This window comes from Asterias rubens, chromosome 4 (genome assembly GCF_902459465.1).
Source record: "Asterias rubens chromosome 4, eAstRub1.3, whole genome shotgun sequence".
NCBI classification, from domain to species: domain Eukaryota; kingdom Metazoa; phylum Echinodermata; class Asteroidea; order Forcipulatida; family Asteriidae; genus Asterias; species Asterias rubens.
In genome coordinates, this window is record NC_047065.1 from 11,176,451 (window position 1) to 11,193,774 (window position 17,324).

The 17,324-nt window shown below is 39.0% G+C and overlaps 3 protein-coding genes across 4 annotated transcripts in view; 2 read left to right on the top strand and 1 right to left on the bottom strand.

The window, feature by feature from the left end:
- LOC117289403 (protein fantom-like) overlaps positions 1-2,376 on the bottom strand; it is a 48,318-nt gene extending 45,942 nt beyond the window's left edge. For both annotated transcript variants that reach the window (XM_033770512.1, XM_033770511.1), the window contains exons 1-2: positions 2,291-2,376; positions 876-1,010 (exon numbers count right to left, since the gene is read on the bottom strand). In XM_033770512.1, the coding sequence (XP_033626403.1) occupies positions 876-954 (79 nt within the window). In that variant the 5' untranslated portion in view covers positions 955-1,010; positions 2,291-2,376. The remainder of the gene's footprint in view (positions 1-875; positions 1,011-2,290) is intronic.
- Positions 1,610-9,585, top strand: LOC117288922 (alpha-ketoglutarate-dependent dioxygenase FTO-like). The gene is made up of 10 exons (XM_033769796.1): positions 1,610-1,649; positions 2,011-2,096; positions 2,779-2,847; positions 3,691-3,768; positions 4,349-4,982; positions 5,719-5,918; positions 6,832-6,972; positions 7,716-7,835; positions 8,488-8,603; positions 9,321-9,585. The coding sequence occupies exons 1-10, from the start codon at positions 1,610-1,612 to the stop codon at positions 9,517-9,519; spliced, it is 1,683 nt and encodes a 560-aa protein (XP_033625687.1). The 3' UTR covers positions 9,520-9,585.
- Positions 9,586-12,499: 2,914 nt separating this feature from the next.
- On the top strand, positions 12,500-16,346 carry LOC117288924 (aquaporin-5-like). The gene is made up of 3 exons (XM_033769797.1): positions 12,500-13,647; positions 15,376-15,456; positions 16,107-16,346. Exons 1-3 carry the CDS (start codon positions 13,000-13,002, stop codon positions 16,344-16,346), a joined length of 969 nt encoding a protein of 322 aa, XP_033625688.1. The 5' UTR covers positions 12,500-12,999.
- The last annotated feature ends 978 nt before the right edge of the window (positions 16,347-17,324 follow it).

The following is a 17,324-nucleotide window of genomic DNA, read 5'->3' on the forward strand; positions in this document are numbered from 1 at the left end:
TATGTGATCACTGTTTTTATTTCAGTAATATTTTACTGAAATAACTGAATGTATATTCTTGATTGTTGCTTGTCGATGTTTTCTCTTTGTTGATTCTAAATGGGAATTATGCTAATTAAAGGAACGTTACAGAATTGGTAAGAAACAAAAATTGTGAATATCAAAGATTTATATAAAACTAACATGGTCTAATGATGATGATAGTAGAAAAAAATCCCTTAAAATATTTCTGTCTGAAATTTCATATTTAATGAGAAATAAATAATCTAATTTCGCGCTTGGAGTTTATCGCTCAGTGAGCGTTTTATTCATTTTTATTTTGGCATCGATGCAATGCAAAATTTGTAATCGGTTTTTCTCTATTCTCTCGTGACCCGGATGGCCAATCGATCTCAAACTTCTACAGGTTTGTCAGTTTATAAATATGGTGGATTACATACAGTGCTTAAACACTGCCAGCAACTTTTTTTGCTAGCAAAACCAATTCTGTAATGTTCCTTTAAGACATTGTTTGCTTCTGGGTTATTAATAACTTGGCTCTTGTTTACATTTTGATCCTTTCCCAACACAATTTCACTTGAAGTCAGGCCACATCATGTGTTTTCTTCTGCACTTGTGTCTCCAATCCACTGCCTGCATTCCTAACCATACGGGACACCGTGTGTATTATTAGCACTGTACTTGATACTCAGTACTTTCCCGAGCTCTGTGAAAACAATCACCTGTAGGCATACACATCTGGTGGGATCCAAACCCCTGACCTTTGCCATTAGACTGCCAAGAGTTTAAATACAATTCTGACCTTGGTACACAACTCCACAACTCACTTTCTTGCGCCCCCCCCCCTCCTCCTCCTCCACAAGCCACCAACTTACCTTGGGGTACATCATGACCCCTGGCCCCTCCACTTGGGTCACGGACTGGTACATCCTCATATAAGCTGTCAGTGTCCATTATGAACTACACATTGTTAGTTGGCATAAGAATAACATGTTGATTGGTAGGCCTATCTGTGGATAAACAGAATTAAAAGATGTTTTAAATGTACTGTTTTCAAAGTTGTTCAATGTTAATAATAATAAAATAATAATAGTAGGTATTTGTAATGCGCCAAATCAATCTTTACAGATGTTCAAGGTGCAGCAGAGACAATGTAAACACAAATGTCCGTATCCAGTGAATGCCAAACAAACAATAATAATAACACCATTTAAAACAACAACAATGGGAAGAAATCAGAGGAGGGAAACCACGACCAGACCTGCAGCATTGAGCCAAAGGCGGTCTCTCTATGACAAGAACGTGCAGGCCAAGCCGAGCGATACCGGACACACACTAAAACATAATATGAAAGATCAAAAAAGCAAAGTAACAACTAGGGAAAACATACAAAAATATGCATTTAAGAAATACATCGTGAACAGGTGAGTTTTCAGGGCAACTTGGAACTTGTGTACATCGGAAATATTACTAATAGTTTGAGGAAGTTCGTTCCTTCCAGAGAGAAGCTCCAGCATGTGTGAAAGAACGGTCCCCCCGTAGGGTGTGAGTTTTAGGAACAACCAGTGAAAAAGAATTGGAGGACCGAAGATTTCTAGATGGATGAACCATGGAGGAAGGAAACCTTCCTCCATGGATGAACATTCCAAGTAAACATTTTCATATTCATAGACAGGACAGGAAGGGTGGTCAGATATAATAAAGTTGAGTAATGAAGGACATTAAAATTAAACCTAGTTGATGATTTGATTATTCATTGAAGCAAAGGGGGTTTGATAACATAATTTAGTGCCAACAATTTCTGTATTAAATAAGTAATACTTGTATGGGGTGTTATTGTTAATAATAGGGAATGCGGCAGTGCGTGTTCGCTGAAAATTAATAAAACTGAATAAATTTGAATCCGCATTCATTCTTCGGTATTCCACTTCATCATTCAAATTCATCTTCACTTCAGTCATCATGTCAGTCTTCGCACTCAATTATTTCGAATCCATTCTATACTCTTAGTAACAGAAACAGAGCCCTTAGTCGGCCATCTGCCATCTTCACACACACGACACACCCAGCCCAGTGACAACCCAACCCTACGCGCCGTACGGACGGCGGCCGAACACGGATCGCAGCCCCCGCGGCCCGCCAGCCAGACGGACCTACCTCCGTCGCGTCGTGGAACAGCAGAAGAAAAAAACGACTCAAACTTGTTCACCCAAAAGTCTTTTTTTTATAAAGAGACAATTGACATTGTTAACACCGACCATTTAATCAAGTTTGACGCCATTTAACGTACCCGAATTTGGTGATTTTCTCCACTAAAGCGGTGATTACTCACACCGTCAATTCAATCACACACAGAATGCGTTTGTTTACGGCGGCCATTGCAGTTTCTCGTTTTTGAAAAAATTCAGGAAAGTCGTTAGTACGCATGCGTGGTGTCCTGCCTCAGAACGAAATGGTGTTGCAAACCGAATTGTTTAAAACGATCTTCAAAAATACAGACGTATAGTTAAATTTAGCATATTTTGATCGCTAAAGATGCTATTTTTAAAACTTAAAATGTAATTTTTATTTATATGTTTTTATATATATATTTTTTTAATCTCATGATCTACTTTTTAGCTTCCTAAAAATAGCGAAGTATTATTTATGCGACAGTGCAATGAAGGAAAGAGAATAAATCACGGAAATAAACAAGTACACGTGCGTTACTGATGACACCAGTGACAGCAAAAGGTGATCGAGATCATTCTTCAGGTAAAATGTTTTAATTGTTTATAGTTCCCTCGTCGATGGATGTCAAACATGCCGAAGAGAAAATCGAGTGGTGATTCGGGGAAGGAAATAAAGGTAATGAAGTAGAAAACAGACGTTTTTTTAGCCGTTTAATTAGTTTCAGTTTGGAGTTTTCATTCTGGAACATCAACAAAGATGATGCAGTCAGCAGTGGTGTCTCTGTGCATAGAAGGAGGTGAGAAAAACCACTGTGTGATAGCGATAAATAGTTGCTTAAGGAATGTTCTATGTTTCAGTAGACTTAAATTTTAGTTATAGAAAACTTTTGCAATGAAATATAGCGAATCCTGAAACGATGAATGCCAATAATATTAAATAATATATTAATAATAAACAGCAATTGTTACAATTATACAAATACTTCAAATTTCAACTTCAACAAATGTATATGTTTTCAAATTAAACTTGGATAGACTATTTCAGATGTAATTTTTTGTAATATCAACTGGCTGACTGACTTACTTGATTGGTTGGTATGTTTCCCCTTTGATTTTGAAATCAATCAATTGAACAAGTAAAGTTTATTTGTATTAACAACTTACGTGCAGTACTAACCTTGCCCTCAAATTGAGGGCAAGGTTAGTAGTACTGCACGTAAGTTCAAAACAGGAACACTACCACAGAACATTATGTTATTACTCCTGAAACTACAAACACCAGAAAACACTGAAAAATACCAGAAAATACAGGAAAACTACGGTATTCAGCGCCACCCTAAAAAACACTACCACAAAACTAACAATTTAAAGGGTGTACTTCAAAACAAACCTGACCATTTATCTGTAGATTGCAGTTTTTTTCCTGTCATTTTCTGGTGAATAGTTTCAACGTTTTACAACAGTTGTTAGTTTAAATAATTATACTGAAATGTTCCTTGATTCTTTACTTTTTTTTCAGAAAAGAGAACTTTTATCTGAAGTAGCAAAAGGAAAGCTACCGTTTCTGACTCCCGCTGATGCAACATTTGAGTCTTTGGTGAGGAGTTTTTTTAATTTATAACTTGTGTCTCACCGTTTCTACCTCCACGTTCTCACCATTTCACTAAAGCAGTAAAGCTTGGTATAAAAACACTCAAGTTTGTTCATCACAATGTTCATTATTTGTCTTTTCATCATGTTTTAGGCATATGTTTTCCCCGTTCTGGGTCTGCAGGTTTTTTTTTATCAAAAGAGGGGCTCTAAGATGTCAAACTCGAAAAGAAAAGATTAAGTCTAATGAAACTGAGGAAAACAAGTAAAAAGTCTCTAACTCATGTTACTGTATATAAAAAGCTATTGTATTTTTTACCATTGCAGTGGGAAGTTTGTTAAGATATCAAGTATATGGGTCTGTAAAATTTTGTGGGGAATCAGGTTCAAACCATCAGAATGGAATTGAGTTTGATGTTTCGACTGAATTCATCATTTCTGTGTGGAAAGTACAGACCCATTGTATTGTTAGCAGCCAATGATGTCATGTTTAAAATTCCTCTAAAAGCGTATAAAATCATATGAATATTTTGCACACACATTAGGTTAGAAAACTTCTATAAATTTTATGAATTATATTTTTACAGATGAAAGAGAAATATTCAAACTTTGCACATGAGCCGCAATCCTGTATCCCTGAGTCTCTGCAAGAAGATCTAACATGGGCTTTGAATGTACTCTATTACCATGGTTACTTCTATCGGGATTGGGTCAAGGTGAAAGGTCAAACGGTCCAGACCCCAATCTCCCGTACATTAGTCGGAGAACCGGGGACAACTTACAAATATCTAGGTCTGCGTTTGTTCACCATCCCTTGGTCCTTCGGGGATGTCCAACCGGAGAATGAGATTGAGATTGCCTGCGGGGTGATCGGGAAACTGAACGAGCACTTTAAGGTAGCTTCAAGAAAACTTCTGTTGGAAAAGGAGAATGAGAGGCTAGAGAGAGCAATAACAAGAACTAAGAGTGATGAAGGAACTCCGTCTTGTTTAGACAAAGAGGAAAGTCGTGGATGTGAATCTCGGGATGGTGGAATTCTTTCCGTCGATGACGGCACCAACTTCAATGTTGCACTCATTAATTATATGGACCCTACGGACCTAGACGTGAGGTTGAAGCCAGAGCCGTATTATGGGATGGGATCTCTGGCAGTCAGCTGGCACATGGATGGCAATCTGGTTAGAGGATCCACCGTAGCTGTGTACAGTCAAACATACTCAGGTTGGGGTATTACTTTCACAAAACATTTGAACTTTGCTACAAAATTTTGAGCTTTTGGTTCACAACTTAATGAAAAGACCATTTGCCCTTTCAGAGCATATGTTTTTTGTTTGACCTTGGTAATGGTGGCCAATACACAGCGCACTCACACGCGCCTATGGACCGATCTGGCCTATCAATCAAACTGTGCGCGTTCACCCATTTGACCAATCACAGCAATGATTGTGGTTGGACAAACTCGGTCATGCGTGCGCGTATATTTGGCACGCGCGGCAGAATGTTCGTACACGTGTCTTGCTCACCTGCGCGGTGGGCGGAGCTTAGTGGAAAGCCGGAACGGTCCATTTCTCTGTCTGCCATTTTGGGAGTCTAAATCATTCACAAAGACGTGCACAAAAGATTTTACTCCCAAAATGACAGGCATTGTTCGGAGGTGCAATCGAGGTTGTGTAAAAGGGGTATAGAAATCAATAACCCCCTTGCATACAACGCAAAACACTACAGGTGTGCTGAGTTCACGTTCACTGTTTTACTTACAAAGAACAGCTATTGTCCATTGATCTGCCTCCTTTTGGCCTCTTGGATGGCACTTTTTGAGAGTGTGATGTCATAAAGTAAGGGGTTTATAACAACATTTTATATCAATACATTTTGCGTAGTGCATCGGCACAGCAATGACCAAAGTATGTTTGAGCAAACAGAATAACAAAATAATTTTTTTGTATTCTATTCACAGATGAAGATGATGATTCCATTGATCAAACAGACTGGAAGGTTGGCCTGAAGGTGTCGTGGGACATAGAGACCCCCGGGGTGGCTATCCCATTAGCATCGGGGGAATCTTACTTCATGTTGGGCAATCTGAATGACACCCATCAACACTGTGTAATAACCGGCAGCCAATCACGCTTCAGCTCCACTCATAGAGTCGCCGATGTAAGTATATCAGGGAAGGTACTTCAGTCGGCCCCAGTGCCTTTACCAAAGGCGCTGGGATGGGCAAATGTATCAAGCACGCTCATTGGTTAAAGCAAGTCCGATCATGCATCACACTCACTCCCACTGCATGCATGACATACTTCCTAAACAAGAATCTGTGTAAGCTGATTAGCCCATCCCAGCGGTCCTGGATAGACTGGCCGCTGGGGCCGAGCGAGGAAAGGTACTAGACGCACTTAATTTGCCGTATTCTAACTACGTTATGGCATATGTGGACCAATTTTATGTGATAAAAAAACAAGTAAACAAATGGATTTTTCTTTCAGTTTAGTTATTATGATGTTGATTTTTTTCATCATTGATGCAAGAAAAATACATGCAGGCAATTAAAATAAGATGATACTGCAATTATGATAAAAGACATTCCCTGATAAAATCGCCCCCATGCGGTCAAAATTATGCGTAAAAACAACTACTTCATCAGATGTAAGTACATCAGGCGAGATATTCATCCTACTTTGGTCTGATTACTGATTTGTTTTGCTCTGGAGTACATTGTGTAAATAGAATTAGCTGTTGCAAACTGCCTACCAACCAAAAGGACCTGTGGTATGAACTCAAAAAATAGTTAATGGTCTGACGTTTCAACCCTACAGAGTCTTTCTCGAGTCAAAGGCTAAAATGTTCTTACTTTTTAAGGACCAAATATCATGTCTGGTATAAGTTACCTGTTTCACTGAGCAGTGTTCTAGTAAATCCGCAATGCACCAGGAAAACATGTTTTGTATTATATTTAGCTTGTCAGCACTTGTTTGCGAAACTATGTACAAGTTTTGTTAGGAACAAGTGAAAGAATTGATTCAACCACTACATCAGTGTTTAATGTGGATGCATATCCTATGTCTTATAGAGCCGTAAAGGAACACTTAGGTACATCAAGGGGAGATGTCAAGAAGCTCTATGCAACCTTCTTGAGGAGACAAGTGGAGATTATCATCTGAGATCCTGTGATGCCTTACATCTTCAGCTAACTGAGACCATCCATAATGAGGTAGGGTTTGGGTTTTTCCAGTTTAGTTTTTATGAAAAATCACCCAACACACAAGGACATAGGGCTACCAAGGTGGGGCTAAAACACAAGGAAACCACCGCCAACACGCAAGGACATAGGGCTACCAAGGTGGGGCTAAAACACAAGGAAACCACCGCCCTGTTCATACTGCGAATGCAACACGAATTTGACGTCACAAAATCGCACAAACTAATTTGCGTCAGTGGACTCGTGCTCAACTCCTGCTAAACATTTGTTGCTGAAACAGCCATGTGGCGTCAAGATTCGTATCTCATTCGCAGGAAGTATGAACCAAGCTTAATAGTGGACCAGTCAAAAGGGAAAAAGGGGAGTTTCAAAAAGCAGCAGAACAAGGGAGAAAGTAAGCAGAATGTCTCACAGTACTGGCCTTTAGAGCATACTGGGCCCAATTTCACGGCTCTGCTTACTGTAAGCAGAGCATCGGCGCTTACGGAAGCAGGGAATTCTGTGCTTACGGCAAGCATATTTCACGGATTAGCGTTACTAGGCATTCTATGGTAACAATTGGCTTGTGCAGAAATTCGACACTTGCAAGTAAGCAGGGAATTGTGATCGTAAGCGCAGAATTCGGCGGTAAGCAGAGCCATGAAATTGGGCCCAGATGCGAAGATGCTGCAGACTACATGTAAGTTACATTGGCATTGGGCTGGTACTCTGGAAGAGTTATCCAGTTGTTGTGTGTTTAATTTTGTCATGTTCAGGTGGAGTTTGAATGGCTGCGTCAGTTCTGGATGCAGGGAACCAGGCATGCTACAGAGAGAAGAAGTTGGTTACCAGCTATTGAAGCTCTTGAGGAGGAATGGGTCAAGATGGAGCACATAGTAGGAAGAATAATCCACTAATGTTGTATATTTGTTTACAAGTATATAAATAATAATAATCATATAGTCTTATACATTGTATAGCGCACATATCTACCAAACAAGACACTCAATTCGAATAACAAAAAATCTAGACGATATGGTAATCGTTTAAGAAATGGTATCGCGATTTTAGCGAGATATCGCCCAAGCTTACTACCTGTGTGGGAAGAGATGGTTGAATTTGTTTTGTTGGTGTGTCAAGGTCGAGCAATTTTGTGCACTGGACTAAAGTTCTGGTGGCTGAGTCATCAGGATGTGGGTTTGAATCCCGGTCATTGCACTTGTGTCTTTGAGCAAGACACATAACAACAATTGCTTCTCTTCAAGCTGATGCTCATTGTCCACAAAGCTCTCAATGGCAAGGCTCCCCACTATATATCTGAACTGCTTCAAGTTTACACTCCATCACGGAATCTTCGATGATCCGTAGAGCGTTCTATTTTCCCTCGGCTTTGCTTCAGGAAAATAGAACGCTCCCGGGGGATCACCTCTGGAGTCATAGTTTTAACCATAGCACTCGAAGCAGTCAAGATTTGTATATTATTATCATAATTTCCAGTCTTGTTCTTCGTTTTTGATCTATTTTCATGTATGTATTGAATCCTTACAGACAAAGCTTGCCATTGACAAAACTAACCGAGACACAGAGGAAAGCATTGCCATTGCGAGGATTCTCCGTCCATTTCTTAAAGAGAGACAGAAACTCAGAAAGCAGTGTCTTGAAAAGTACGTCTCATCAGTAACGATTCCAAGTTTTGTTGTATCAGCTGGTCTTTTATGTAATTTATAATAATAATTTTATAATAAAGATTTGTAATGCACACATGTCCACCCTGCTGGGTGTTCATTCATGTCTTTAGTTTTATTGAGAAGAGGGGATGGTGGCTGCCTAACATGGTATATCATTCTGTTGACCCAATTTGTCTTGGGTCATCATGACATCAAACAATAATCTTAGACCCACCATATCATGCAGTGCACATTATACAGTAAGACAACAAGGCGATTCAGGGCTGGCTGCCAAAAGACACTTTCTGTCAACACCTTAACAATATTGCAGCATTATCCTTGCAACTTAGCTGCTCAGCTGCGAGTAAGGATGATAGCCTCCCAAACTAATATTATTAATTTTGATACCAAATGTAATTTTGATACCAAATGTAAAATTTTTCCTAATGATCAGTGTAGTATCTTGCCTACCAGGGCCCTGTCACAAAGACAGTCCTTACTTAGGACTAGTCCTATAACACGTTATGAGTTATTAACAACTTAAGACTAGTCCTAAGTTAGAACAAGTTACTCTTCTTATTCAGGATAAGACTAGCCTTAAACTCTTTTGTGAAATCCACCCCAGGTACATGCGAAATGGATCAAATGCATTTTGGGCTTCCATAATGCTGACTATTTTCCCTAAAAAAAAAAAAATCATTTTTTTCTGTGCAGGTTTTCACCAAGGCTCCTAGACACGATTCACCCAGACTACTTACCTGTCCACAGACCCAAGTGGGAGGACGGTGACCCCTTGCGACCTCTACCCTTTGACCTCAGTGATGTCATCAATAAGATAGGAGTTGTATGTAAGAGTAACAGACCACATGAGAGCAGTGACTCGGATGCCTCCATAGACTCAAAAGACTCATGATAGAAAAAGACAAACTGGCATATTAGAAAGCATTTCAAAGACACTGGACACTATTGGTAATTGTCAAAGACCGGGCCCAATTTCTTGGCTCTGCTTACCGCCAAATTCTGCGCTTACGATCACGATTCCCCAGTTAGGTGCAAGCGCCAAATTTCTGCCCTAGTCTTGTAAGTGTAGAATCCCTAGTAATGTGGAGTACGCACGCGCAGAAGCCAAAATTCGTCGCTAACCCGTGAAATACGCTTGCCGTAAGCACGGAATTCCCTGCTTCCGTAAGCGCCGATTCTGTGCTTACGGTATGCAGAGCCATGAAACTGGGCCCAGTCTTCTCACTTGGTGTATCTCAACATATACAATAAATAACGAACCTGTGAAAATTTGAGCTCAATTGGTCATCAAGGTTGCAAGAGAAGAACTGAAGAAGAAAAAAAGCCCTTGATGCACAAGTTGTGTGCTTTTAGATGCTTGATTTCGAGACCTCAAAATCTAATTTTGAGTTCTCAAAATCAAATTTGTGGAAAATTACTTCTTTCTCAAAAACTATGGCACTTCAGAGGGAGCCGTTTCTCACGATGTTTTATACCATCAACCTCTCCCCATTATTCATCACCAAGAAATGTTTTATGCTAATAATTATTTTGAGTAATTACCAATAGTTTCCAGTGCCTTTAAGCTCAAAAAAAGTAGCCAAGGGGGATAGACAAGTACACACAAATACATAACCATTTATAGAAAAACAAGAGGGAAGGTTCCAGAAAAAGCGGGACAAATTATAGCCAATCAAAATTTTTATTTGAGAAACAATTGGTGGCTATGAACCAATAGGAGTAAAGTGGTGAAGACAGAGGATCTTCAGTATGAAAGGAAGGATTACTCGACCATGAAAATATATACTATAGGTTTTCTCGGTCAATTTTGGAAAATGGGCGGCCAATTTAACCACCAAGCTATTCTATTTCGCCCAAAATCAAATGCTACTCAAAAGGGTAATTCGGTTTCGTTTTGGGATTAGTCAAATGAAATGTTGCGTCATTCGAATTAACAAAACAATCATTCAATTTAACCATTCATGAAAGCAGCATTCAAATTCGCAGACGCTTCTTGAGGCGTGTGTGTCACGAAAAAGAATGACGCTACGCTAAATTGAACAGAGTGCTAAAGGAATTTGACTCGATCCAAAACGAAATTGAATGACCGAATTCTGAATTTGAAACGCAGTAACAACTGGAGACGCAAAACAGCTTTAATTCGAACGCATGAAAATGAAATTGACTGCTCATTTGCCGAATTTGACCGAGAAAACCTATATAATTTATATTGTATATTGAGTAGGGTAGATGGCCTTAGCTTTCGATCCAAACCGGACCTTCTTCAGAGGCATAAGCAAGTACAAACAAATACATATCCATTTATAGAAAAAAGAGGGGAAAGGGGTTAAGGGAAGGATACTTTATTATATTATACATCTATTGCTGATAAATATAAATGATTTAAAAGAAGGGCAGGAATTACTGTATCCAATTTTATTTCAATAAAAAAGACTTTGTTTAAAGCCATTATACAATTTTGGTACAGACACAAAATTAAAGTTCACAGATATACAAATAATTCACAGTGTTTACAGAAGGTAATGGTGAAAGACTTATCTTGAAATAGTATTCCATGAAATGCTTTACTTTTTGAGAAAACATTAAAACAACCTTAGTTCTCGATAGCGAGAATTACGGATTTATTTTAAACACATGTCATGACACGGCGAAACGTAGGGAAACAAGGGTGGGTTTTCCCGTTATTTTCTCCCGACTCCGATGACTGATTGACCCTAAATTTATACAGATTTGTTATTTTATATATAAGTTGTGGTCTTGGACAATACTGTTTACCGAAAGTGTCCAAAGGCTTTAATCTTCCATTGATCTGGAATACAGTTGCAATGGTTTATATTATCTTAAAAACCTATTGGTTTTATCACCATATCAAAGTCTGTCTTTAATAATCAAAATTCAATTACCAATCGTTAATACAAATGCCTAATTTGACTTTGACCAGTGAGTTGTTTAGAGTCAGAGTCCAATTTTAGTATTAAAGGCACTGGACACTATTGGTAATTACTCAAAAATATATATTAGTATAAAAACTTCTTACGAGCAAAGGAGATCTGTTGATAGTATCACGCATAGTATTCATCCTACTTAAAGGCAGTGGACACTATTGGTAATTACTTAAACTAATTGTTAGCATAAAACCTTTCTTGGTGACGAGTAATGGGGAGAGGTTGATTGTATAAAACATTGTGAGAAACAGCTCCCTCTGAAGTGCCATAGTTTTCGAGAAAGAAGTAATTTTCCACAAATTTGATTTCGAGACCTCAGATTTAGAACTTGAGGTCTCGAAATCAACCATCTAAACGCACACAACTTCGTGTGACAAGGGTGTTTTCTTCTTTTATTATTATCTTGCAACTTTGATGACCGACTAAGCTCAAATTTTCACAGGTTAGTTATTTTATGCATATGTTGTGATGCACCGACTGTGAAGGCTAGTCTTTGACAATTACCAATAGTGTCCACCCTTTAAGTTTGTTTTTAATTTTTTCCTCCGAATATCATACTTGTAGTATACAAAATTGTGTCAAACACTCTCTTGTATAAAGGAATTTTCGAGAAAGAGGTAATTTCTCTCACTAAAATATTTGAATCTGAAACAGACTTCAGGCCTGAAGCCTTTCTCTGTCATCTGAAAACACACAAATTTATGCAACAAGGGTGTTTTTTTTTTTCATTATTTCTTTGCAACTTCTATATAACCAAACGAACCAAACATTCACAGGTTTGTTATTTTATGCACTATGTTGGGACAAACCAAGTGAGAATACTGGTCTTTGACAATAACCACAAGTGTCCAGGGGTCAATTTCACAAAGAGTTTGGACTAGTCCTAACTTAGGACTAGTCCTAGGAGATATACAAATTGCATGGATAGTCCTTAGTTAGGACGAGTCACTGGTCCTAACTCGAGATAAGACTAGTCCTAACTCTTTGTGAAATCCACCCGGTACCTTTAAGCAATGTGTGTGAGATATACATACGGTACACCTAAATATCGAAACGATTGTTTGCTGATGGGCTATTATAACAGTAAGCTTTAAACCCTGGATCAGATAAGATATTCGGCTGCCGTTACAGTTAAATTGACACTACCTTTTTTTCTAGACAAAAAGCAGGACAAGTTCTTATTTGAACTAGGCTGTCTCCTTATTTATTCCCAGTCAACTCCACGGCAGTAGATAAATATCAGGGTTTTTATTACAGCAATATTCACAGTGTCACACGTTGTTACCGAATTATGTTTGCGGGTTTTGTAATATGAAACATTGCTATCATTAGTGATGCGTGATCAAGACATGTTTAATAAATGCTAGTAAGCAAACATTATTGAGTGTTCAGAGTTTGATAGGAATTGGTAATTATCTGCAATAAGAATGAGTACCATTCGTGCTAGATTATGCCGTTGCAATGCCGCCGATATATTCTTGTCTTACTATAAGCCATTTGATGGATCAGAGCATCCACGGAGACCCAGGCATATAGTTTGGGAGACAATCAGCGGAGACTTGAACTTCTGGCGTGCCATTCTTGCCGAATGCATCGCACTGTTTTTATTTGTTCTCCTCGCCGCTGGCTCGTCTGCTTCCTGGGACGGGAGTCAAGCTGCCAGCAACCTCCACATCTCGCTCTCCTTCGGGTTGGTCATTGCATTCCTGGTGCATTGTTTTGGTGATGTGAGCGGAGCCCATCTCAACCCGGCCGTGACGATACCGCTTATGGTCTACCGTGAGATCAGCTTGATTCGCGGCGTGCTCTTCATCGTCGCACAGTGTCTCGGAGCGTACCTGGGTGCTGCTCTCCTACGGGTGGTCACACCCTTTTATGCCCAGAACAATGCCTCTTTAGGGTGCACCCTGCTCGGTGAGCATGTAACGATCGGCCAGGGCTTTGTAGTTGAACTGGTTGCTACGTTTCAATTGGTTTTCACGGTGTTTTCAACGACGGATCCAAGGAGGAAAGACACAAGGATTCCAGTTGCGTTTGCTGTCGGTGTTTCCGTGGCAATTGGATTACTTTTTGCTGTAAGTTCTTTCAGAGCTGTTCATAGTATAAAACATTGTGAGAAACAGCTCCCTCTGAAGTAACGTATTTTTTGAAAAAGGAAGTAATTTCTCACTAAAATATTTGATTTGGAGACCTCAGAGTTAGATTTTGAGGTCTTGAAATCAAGCATCTGATAAAGCACACGTCAACTTATGCAACAATAACGTTTTTTATTTCGTTATTCTCTTGCAACTTCGACGACCTTGAGCTCAAATTTTCAAAAGTTTGTTATTTTATGCATATGTTGAGTTACAAGTGAGAAGACTGGTCATTGACAATTACCAATAGTGTCAAGTGTCTTTAAATAATACCAGGTACATCATTTTAATCAGTGCCTTTACAAAGGCACTAATACATTTAGACAATTGACAAAGACCAGTGTCCTCACTTGGTGAATGTATCTCAACATGTGCACAAAATAACAACATGTGTACACAAATTAGGACTCAATCAACTGGTCATCGAAGTTGCAGGAGAATCATGATAGAAAGAAAAAACAAACACTTGTTGCACATTAATTTGTGTCCTTTCAGATGCATAATAAAAGGCTTCAGGCCTGAAGTCGTTTAATATTTGAGTGCGAAATTACCTCTCTCAAAAACTACGTAACTTCATGACGCATCAAAAATTGCCACTTGTTTTATATTCAGAGGGAGCTGTTTCTCACAATGTTTAGGCCTACTATCAAAGGCACTTCATTGATCGTTATCAAGTAAGTTTTATTCTGAAAATTATTTTGAGTAGTTACCAATACATTGTGTCCAGTGCATCTACCTATACGTAATACGAATAAAACTGTAAAAAAAATGTTTTTATGTACAACTTTCTTTTAGAGCACATTCGATCTACACCTGTAGATGTATATTATAGAAAATCGTACGACACAATAAGTATATCTAATTGCCATTTAGGGAGAATTACGATTTCTTTAAATTGGAACAGCACACTTCCAGATATAAAGTAATCAACCTCAGGGGAAACTGGCTGGGTAAGTTGTTTAAATTTGGGTTGAACAAAGAAAATTTGCGGGATTTGAACCAACAACCACGCGTTCAATACAAAACTGATTAGTAAGTTAACAACAGTGGCCCAAACAGCAATTGGGGGGGGGGGGGGGGGGGGGGGCTCAGAGCCCTTGTCTCGGCACGAGTGCTTTACAAAAATGCACAAAATGTGTGGTTCGATTGACATACAAAAAAGCTCCACCAATTGTTTCTGCCCCCCCCCATCCCGAACAACCCGCGCTTACCCTCACCAAAGAAAATTTCTCGTTACTTGACTGCCAGAGAAATAATATTTCATCCGGGAAATACTTTCAAATTGAAGCAAATGGCAATTTAAAAACCCCGATTAAATTAAAACCCGATATACATGCAAGTGTGCAAACAAATCTCTTGAATTTGGGGTTGATTTCTCAATTTTACAATAACCACCAAAATCATTTAATTTTCACAGATTGTGTATAATGGCGTGTTTGATGAAAACTGAGGGATGGATATAAGCTAGCTTTCCGATAAAAAAATGCTTTATTACTTTTAAACTAACCTTATGACAACGGTCTATACTATGCGCCCATAAAACTGAAAACTGAATCACATTATTTTTGTTGCAAGTTTAATTACATAAATAATAATTTGTGCATGACCTTGTTCATAAAATGACAACATTGAGCTTGTTTAATTTGTGTCTTTCATTTTCTTTGGCAGATCCCGTTTACCGGCGCCAGTATGAACCCTGCCCGGTCCTTTGGCCCCGCGTTATCTGCTCAGAACTGGGCTAATCACTGGGTAGGTCGACAACATGTCAATGACTTTGGAAAATTGCAACCTGCGAAATTATTTGTGTGTAATAAAATAAGCAATGTTTTATACCATCAACCTCTCCCCATTACTCGTCACCAAGAATGGTTATATGCTGATAATTATTTTGATTAATTACCAACAGTGCCCACTGCCTTTAAGAAAAACATATAAGTGTTTGCAATACGTCTTGAAGCCCCACAACGAGGGATGTATGAGAATGTCGCAAGAAGCACAACAAATGCAAATATTCACGAGATGAACAAACAAATTGTAATGACATAAAACTATAGATTACCGGTAAGTGAGGAATATTGCGTATAGGCATATTGGTTAAATTTTTGGAAAGAGCAAAGAGGTGGCTGGGTTACCCCCCCCCCCCACCCCACGGGTAAGCATCGGGAGGCAAAGGGCTTACGAAGGCTATTTAGACCCTGTCTTTTGCCACCGATAAATTGTTTGGGGATAGAATGCAAAGCTCGGGGTGACTAGTTGACGCAAAAAAAAAAACCGAAAAAAAACAAAAAAAAAACAGGAATTTTCGGGGTTCGGGGGTTTGCCAACTGTGCTAGCTTTGTTATGGATAATTCAAATTACCCAAATAATTATGTAGTTTTGTGTAATTTCTGTCCATTCAGATCTACTGGGCTGCCCCGGTGGTCGGTGGTCTGACTGCGAGCACAGTCTACCGGTTCATTTTCGCTGCTCACCCCATCAAAAACACCGACCACAACACGGTGAATGTACCGGACAGTTTCTACAATAACACGGCGACAGAATTGGGCGTTGTTGGCGAGAGGTTAGCCCATACTTCTGAAACCGAGTTGAACAATAACGCGGAGATGGATTTGGAGAGTCTTTACAGCACGGAGGTTTAGAAATATAACTGTTTCTGTCCAGATTTATTTTTACCTGTTGAATAACTTCACCAAACATCATGTCCAAGGTTGTTAATGGACGACTATTATTCTATCTCAATTCCTAGACTGTAAACTTACTAAAGTAATCCGGGTTCACTAATAGCCTGAATTTTTGTGTAAAAATGTTTACTAAAAGGCCAACAAAATAATCGTTAAAGATGCTATATGTGAGATTTGTTGCCGATTTGACCCAAGTATTTTGATGGGGGTCGAGAAAGTTACAAGCTTTCATAATGATATCCATTGCTCGAAAAAGTCCGCCATAGTCTAGGCGATGGGTGCAAAATACTGTAAGAATTGCTCAGAAAGTGATAAAAGCATGAAACTTGGCACAAGTGTTCTTCAACCCTTACTGATTATTTTTAGGGGTGGAGCCATTGAAAAATGCATTTTCCTTAGCAACGGTTGCTAGGTAACTCATTTACCCTAGCAACGGCGCTTTTAAGCCTCCCTAGTGCACCCGGATAGCCTTGTCCCATGTTCCAGAACATCAGAACTATCAGTGGACATGTTTCAAAGACAGTCAGTGTCATCAGGAGACAAAACAATACTGTAAGTGTCACCAGAAAACAAAAGAAACAATTGTTTTGTTGCTAGGGAATGGATAAACAGAACAAATAGTCTATCCACTGTTTGTTGGAATGTTGCTTCTATTTCACATTGCCTCTTGGTCAAGAGAAGAGAATAATTAATGGGTAAAATAATTTTCAAGGTTGTCATACTTGTTATACAAAACAACAAAATTAATATTTAGTTGCTTAGTAACATATTTACCACAGCAACCATCCGAGTACACATAAAGTAATGCCTGTGAACACAGGTTCCACTTTCACTGAACTCATTTATTCCATTACTGAAAAGAAGTGTTTATCTTATACCATGAGAGCAATGGTATTTTACACCTTAAGCCTATACATGGAATCCAAACATTGTTGC

What these genes read in the sequence shown, in the direction of transcription:
- LOC117288922 (XM_033769796.1), top strand. Translation starts at nt 1,610, where the DNA reads ATGGAGGAAGGAAACCTTCCTCCATGGATGAACATTCCAA. An exon ending in ATTCGGGGAAGGAAATAAAG is followed by an intron (nt 2,848 to 3,690) that starts GTAATGAAGTAG and finishes CTTTTTTTTCAG; the next exon opens with AAAAGAGAACTTTTATCTGA. An exon ending in GGGTCAAGATGGAGCACATA is followed by an intron (nt 7,836 to 8,487) that starts GTAGGAAGAATA and finishes GAATCCTTACAG; the next exon opens with ACAAAGCTTGCCATTGACAA.
- LOC117288924 (XM_033769797.1), top strand. Translation starts at nt 13,000, where the DNA reads ATGAGTACCATTCGTGCTAGATTATGCCGTTGCAATGCCGCCGATATA. An exon ending in CAATTGGATTACTTTTTGCT is followed by an intron (nt 13,648 to 15,375) that starts GTAAGTTCTTTC and finishes TTTCTTTGGCAG; the next exon opens with ATCCCGTTTACCGGCGCCAG. An exon ending in AGAACTGGGCTAATCACTGG is followed by an intron (nt 15,457 to 16,106) that starts GTAGGTCGACAA and finishes CTGTCCATTCAG; the next exon opens with ATCTACTGGGCTGCCCCGGT.